Source organism: Uloborus diversus, chromosome 4 (genome assembly GCF_026930045.1).
Source record: "Uloborus diversus isolate 005 chromosome 4, Udiv.v.3.1, whole genome shotgun sequence".
Lineage (NCBI taxonomy): Eukaryota > Metazoa > Arthropoda > Arachnida > Araneae > Uloboridae > Uloborus > Uloborus diversus.
Window position 1 is genome coordinate 117,600,743 of NC_072734.1, and position 7,077 is coordinate 117,607,819.

General features: G+C 37.5%; 1 protein-coding gene across 1 annotated transcript; it reads left to right on the forward strand.

Moving 5' to 3' along the window:
* Window positions 1-578: 578 nt before the first annotated feature.
* LOC129220786 (testis-specific serine/threonine-protein kinase 1-like) lies at window positions 579-6,632 on the forward strand. The gene is made up of 3 exons (XM_054855217.1): window positions 579-784; window positions 5,517-5,738; window positions 6,341-6,632. The coding sequence occupies exons 1-3, from the start codon at window positions 741-743 to the stop codon at window positions 6,630-6,632; spliced, it is 558 nt and encodes a 185-aa protein (XP_054711192.1). The 5' UTR covers window positions 579-740.
* Window positions 6,633-7,077: the final 445 nt, after the last annotated feature.

Genomic DNA, 7,077 nt, shown 5'->3' on the forward strand with positions numbered 1-7,077 from the left:
TTCTCTCTGTGTTCAAACATGGGTTTGCCCTTTTCGCATCCTCGCCAACCGGTGGTAGTTTTGGCGTCTCCTTGCAGCGGCCGGCGCGGTTGTTTGCTTCAAATCCCACCAATTCGCGTGCGTAACATCGGACGAGGGATTTGTTTTACCAAAAATTGACGTAGATATGCAATTAACGTGAGTATGCGCATCATTCTTTGTTTTTTTTTTCTTTTCTTTTCTTTTTTTTTTTTGTAGTGTTGCTACTATTCAAGTTCCAACCTTTGTTTAATGGAGTTCCATAGTTGTCCTCTTTCTGAACTATTGATTCATTTTCTCGTGCTCTGTTGGTGCCTTGGTGACCGTGTGGTTTTTCGCCAACTGCTTTGTAAGCAGAGAAGCACAGGTTCGATTCCCACCTGTAGCCCTGGGTGTTCTTCCTATCCTTCATATGTATTTGTAAATCTTTCATGTGTATTGTCCTGGGAAGAAAATAAAAATTAGAAAAACATTGTGGATTAACTTAGGTATAAGCGTCCTTCAAAGGAAGAATTGTGCTCTGTTACGGAGTCCATGAGAGTACTATCAATGTAATAAGTATAGAATTAGTCTTTTTTTAGATCATCGATAAAGCGAAAGCGTCGCCTGTGTTCGCTGAGAAGTTCCTGGCTAGGGAATTGGAAATTTGGCCGAGACTGCGCCATCGCCACATCATCCAAGTGGAGAGGTTGATTCAAATTCAGGACCGCATCTATATATTCATGGAACTGGCTCCCGGAGGATCTGTTATCGACTACCTTCACAAGTAGGTTCAACTTTATTGGCCTCTTTCCAAAAGAAGTGCATTGAACCGGCTGAAAGCCGGCTGGAGGGATTTTCAATAACTGCAGTTTTCATAACTGCCTGCAGTTCACCAATGCTGCAGCAAACTCTGGTCTTTCCGCCTAATAAAAAGGTGGAACGTTGAAACCTGCCGCTTCTAAAATACGTCGTGAGTGGTAAAACGAGAAAATTCTCCACACAATCTGGGAAACATAAAAAAATAAAATGTATGTTAAAAAAGAGAGAAAGAAACGAAGGGGATACGAAGAGGGAGAAAAAACAGCAGGGCTGCGGAGTCGGAAGAAAAATGGCCGACTCCGACTCCGGGATTTCGAAACACCCGATTTATATACAATACTAGCAAAAATACCCGGCGTTGCCTGGGTTAGCAATAATTATCAGAAACAATCGTTACTTGCATTTGTTTTCTGTTTTAAGTGAAAGAACTTAAAATCTAGCTTCTTCCTTATTCATAAAACTAAAGTAGCAGTAAGTAAAAAGAGCAAAATAGTATTCATTTAGAAACGAAAACACGAAATTTAAGCGTATACAAATTTGAAGAATTTCCGAATTATGAAATTAAACTACACATGTTAAAAAAGATTTATTAGTTAATATTTATTTATTTTTTTACATTGAGTCTTAGCTTCTCTGTATGTCTATTGAAGAACGAGCTGTTTAAAAAAAATGTAGCCGCGCGCCCGTAATCCCCTTAAACTTGCTTTAGTTATTTTGGAAAATCTTAATTATTGTGGGTTCTAGGTGCGATTCAAAATATTACCGAATTTGCGGGAATCGTTTTGGGATACCTTGGATAATGCTCCCCCTCCTTACTTTGTAAAATGGTATGTTACTGATTTTTGTTAAAGAGATATTGTCGCCATATGCTAAAATACTTTTGGTCACCATAAAATGGCGCTAAACAATTTCATCCGTAAGGTTTCCAATATAAGTAGTAAAATTTGGCGATGGTTTGAATTTGTGCACGAAGTCACATTAATGGAAGTTTTTGTGCTGTTTATGGATTTGCCTAATTTAGTTGCTGGATTATTTTACAGTGAAAATTTTTTTAAAGATTCTTTGATTGACGATATTTTGTTTACATGGTGAAAGCTGACAAACATTATTACGTAGTCTTTGACTTCAAAAACCGTGACAGTTGAAAAAACTGCCAAATGCATCCGCTACTGAAATCTTTCTGCATAAATTTTGGCGAGGTTTCTGCTGTTAGATTGGATAATGATTAAAATATCCAATCAGCACAAATAATAAAAAAAACCCATTAATTACACTAAAGTTCCGTTTAAATGGAAAATAATCTACGAAATCTATAGTTATTATTAGCCTATCTTGGGGAAAAAACGTTACTTTAAGATTTGACTTGAGAAAAGCCTCAAACAGTCAGACGAAACACAAAAACATTCAACAATTCTAACTATGAACTGGGAGTTGAGATGATACACTAAATAATGAACTGGGTTGAGGAAAGCCTTCGAACATGGAACAAAAAAAGCCCATAACTCGTTTTTCATACAACTTAGAACTTTCTAGCAGATGCCATCTTCAGCAGAAAAATAAGCGCTTTCGATGGACACATAATTTTGATATGTGCACGTATTTTTTAACCGTCATATTGGGGCATTTATGCGAAAATTTGGACAAATTAGAATAAAAAAGGAACTATCAATCGGATTTTTATCGAACTGGTCTACAAACCTCCGCAGTACCAAAAAGAACAAACGGTGAAAGTTTCAGCCAAATCTGCCGGGTAGTTTCTGAGATCTTAGGGAACAAATTTACCAAAGTCCACTTTTATATATATAAGATGCTTATGAAAAATAACGTGACATGTGACAGCGGGAGGAAATCGGGAAAGGTAAAGTGTGACGCTTTGTGACAAAGGAGGGGAGAGGTTAAATGGGTTGAATACAAGTTGTAACATAGGTTGTTATGCACAGTCACTTTTGATCCTTTTTAGTCATAACTTTTTACATTTGTGTAGTTTATTTAAAAATAGTTATTGAAGGGTTTGCATCAGCAACAAAGAGTTAACTTCATTTTTCGGTCGTTTAGTTCAAATAGGATTTATCTCCAGGTGATAGTTCTCAAGTTCATTTGGTTCAGCAAGGAGTTATGTCCGGGTGATAGTTCTCAAGTTCATTTGGTTCAACAAAGACTTATCTCCGGTTGATAGTTCTCAAGTTCATTTGGTTCAACAAGGACTTATCTCCGGGTGATAGTTCTCAAGTGCAATTGGTTCAACGAGGAGTTATCTTCGGTTGATAGTTCTCAAGTTCATTTGGTTCAACAAGGAGTTATCTCCGGTTGATAGTTTTCAAGTTATTCGCTAGAATGAGTTAGCTGTTTCATTCGCTTGAGGCGAGACATGGAGTTAACAGAAGATTTTCCAACAATCACAAAATGGAGTTAACTCTATGTTAATGCAAACCCCTCAATTTATTTATTTATTTATTTTTTCCATTAATAATTTGTCTTAGAACGTGTATTTAATTGAAGAGGGAGCATAGTGAAAGTCTGACATTATCCGGCTTTTTCGTTATTCGGCTTACACCAAAATTCTAGACTAGAAATTCTGAATAGTACCTTTTTTTAAAATTACTTTTGATGCTGTTTTTTCTCCAGATATATTCAGTGCAGTGTCTCAGGATTGGAAGCGTATTGTCGTAGCACGATATACGATATGATTTTTACCAAATAAAGAAACACAAGGTCGCCACTTTTTTGGAGACTACGACTTGACTTTTTGGAAGCCATTTTCAGTGAAATGGTCGCCCGTTGACGACTGCTAATCTTGAGCTTTAGCTTCTTCTTCTGCCACATTAGACAACCTCCTGTTCTGTGAACTAGCTCGCTTTAATCCTGCAGTGATCCCCTTTTTCCTCCAAGCATAGGAAGTTTCCTCTTGAAAGTATACCTCTATTGAACCGACCTTCTGTTTGATATAAACGGGCTGTATGCAATGCATACAAGTGCGGTAGTGACAGTAGCTGGGATGGGTGGCTAAACTGTGACAGGTACTGACTTTCTAAAAATATTTCCTCGACCTTAACAATCCTACACACTAATATATAGTCAGTGGCGTGTCTAGGGGTTGGCAACAGTGGCTCTTTCCAGGGGCACAACAGCAAGAGGGGCGGCAATTCGCAAAGATTATTCCAAAAAAAATCCATGTTTTTTAAATAAATAAAAATATTTTATTCATATTTAGGAAAATCGTAATAATACAGCTAAAAAGGGAAAAGAAGCAATCCCTAATGCTCAAAAATAAAAAAAATATTGCATGTATGGAGGTATATCTCTGGGTCAGCTCAGGTACTGATTTACGGCGGGGCATTCGGGGCCCGGGCCCGGGGCACCAAATTTCTATCATCATTTTTTTTTCTTTTTTGAGCAAAAAGACAAAGTGCAAAAATACAGAAAAAAACTCCAAAACAGTTATATGATGGACAATATGAAGAAGTCATATTACACTCGAAGCAAAGTTTCAAGGTTCCCTGCTTTTATGTACTCTGTGATAATTTGATTACAAAACTAAAATTCAGGATGTCAGCCTATGATGGCATATTAAAGAAATTTTTTTGCTTGTTTGAATGCGACATGCAAAATATTCGAGAAAGTGTAAAAGATGTTTAAAAATCTTACTCCTGTGATTTGGAGGAATCTTTTCCTGATGAATTTATTCATATTAGTTCAATCATCGGAAAAGAAAGTTTAATCACCGAAAAGTTAAAAAAATCCATAAACTTGGTAAATGGATACTTTTGCCAATGTAGATAAAGCTCTGAAATTGTTTTCGACTTCGCCAATCTCCAAAATTGTAGTGGAGAACGATCATTTTCGCTATTGAAGAAAACTAATTGTCCTTTTCGTGCTCTCTTTTCTGATAGTAAATTATATTCATTAGCTCTATTATCAATAGAAGGAAGTTTGACCGCAAAACTTGGTTATAAGGACATTATAGAAGAATTTACTACAAGAAAACAAAAGAGAAAACAAAGGAACGCAGAAAGCACATTATGATTTAACTTAACCATCATAGTTTCTCCATCTGCGACTGTAAAAAATTTTCTTACATGAAAATCAGAAATTTATTTTAGAGTTTTCTTTCTATCAAAATAATATCCAAAAATTACCTTCATATTTTTTTTTTGGGGGGGGGGGGGGAGTGGAACCATAGTTGTCAGCGCCCCGGGGCACCCAAGTGTGTAAATCAGTCCCTGGATCAGCTTAACAATAGTGGTGTAATCTGAAACAGAGAAAAGTATGTAAAAACAAAGAGCTTTGGGACAAAATAATATTAAATTTAATTTTTTGCAAAGACAATACTAAAATGATTATTAAAATTTTGGTCTTAAAATCATACTTAGGGGCTGTCCATAAATAATGTCACATTTTTCTTCAATTATCCCCCCCCCCCACCCTTTTGTCATCTACCTTTCAGAAGCATATCCTTATTTAAAAAATGCGTTGTGTCACCTTTTTTTTTAACCCCTCCCGCCCCCCTCGTCACAAACTCACAATTTCACGAACCCTTCCTTCCCACAAAGCATGACATCATTTTATGGACAACTCCTTAGAGCTACTCCAATGCTAAAAAATTAGAACGCAAAAAACCATAACGAATCCAAAATTTCTCTGATTTTACCCCCATTTTCATTAACCTTGTTATGTTATTATTTGCTTTCATTAAACAGGCATGGTGCAGTCGGCGAAGACTTGGCTCGAATGTGGTGCAAGCGCATGTGTCAGGCCCTGCGATACTGTCACAAGAAAGGCATCGCGCACCGAGACCTCAAATGTGATAATCTCTTACTAGATCATGACCTACAGATTAAAATAGGTGATTTTGGATTCTGTCGCAGGTGCATCAACCTTTATTCCGGGATGCGAATTTACAGTAACACTTTCTGTGGAAGGTAAGACTTCCTTTTTTCCTTATTACCATAGCTTATTCTATATTGAGAAATATTGTATGCTGAAGATTTAATACGGATTGTTTCCTAACACGTTAGCAAGTCTGTTCTTTATTTGATCATTTAGTTTTAAAGGAAAATATCTTTTAATATCACACTATATTTATACACAAATATTTTGCGCAATAGCGCCACCTAGAGACAACATCTTTTGTGCAAGCGCTAATAGAGGCCATGGAACATAGTTCCTATTTGAATTACTAATTAAAACTTAATGAGACAGTTTCTGCTTGGGAACATTGCATTTTTCTATTGAGTTCATCAATAATAATAGATTTCAATCAAGTTCTCTTAGTCCGCAAGATTCGTAACCGAACTTGAACGATATTGGTGCTTGGCTCATAGACTATAAGAATAGCCGGTTTACTTGCCACTAACTGGCCATGTGCCAAAATAAAAATTCCTCCTCCTTCTCCCCACAAAGAAACGACGGTTATCAAGGTCAGGTGTCTTATTATCTGAGTTCTGCATTGAAATCAGGACTTGTATGCGTCTTTTAACCTGCATAATAATTCCGCTTTTTTCTTTTTCTTTATTCTATAAAGTTCATCATATGTGGCCCCTGAGGTGATCGAGGGCAAACCTTACGATCCGATTGCTGCAGACCTGTGGAGTGCTGGAGTTTGCATTTACGTCATTCTCAACAACCTGATGCCGTTTGATGACTCCAACATTGTGTCCATGCACAACGACCAGGTCACGAGGCATTGGTCCATCGCCAACGGCCAGCTTTCAGAACCCGCCAAGAGACTCCTGTTGAGGATGCTGGAACCTGATGCAGCCATGAGGCCTACCATGGACCAAGTGCTCAATACCTCATGGATGAGAATGCGCTAATTTGCATAGAACTTCTCGATACTTTTGTAGTTTTAGTTAAAGTTACAGGTAATAAATTTTGGCATTTTAAAAACGAATGATTTGTTTCCTGTTTAAAATCGAAATCGAAGCTGCGTAAACTTTACTAGAATAGTTTTGGTATCGTTCAGAGGTCTATCTCATGAGTTCCAGAAGTGGATCCCGTGGCATCTTGGGGTGAAGCGAAGTCTCCATGTGCATAATATACACTGGTGTGCAAAAATTAAGGACGAAGTCGAAAAATTAGCATATCAGCTGAACGAAGAGGCAGAGCGGACAGAAAGACCAATCAGGAGATTAAGTAAGGTGATGTACGGTAGCACAGGTGCAGATATGCAGGCAGACGTCACGGGGGAGTGCCTGAGTAGTATAAAGCATGTTGTCGGTGTAAGATCAGTATTTCTGCCAAAGAGATTGCACGCCGTAT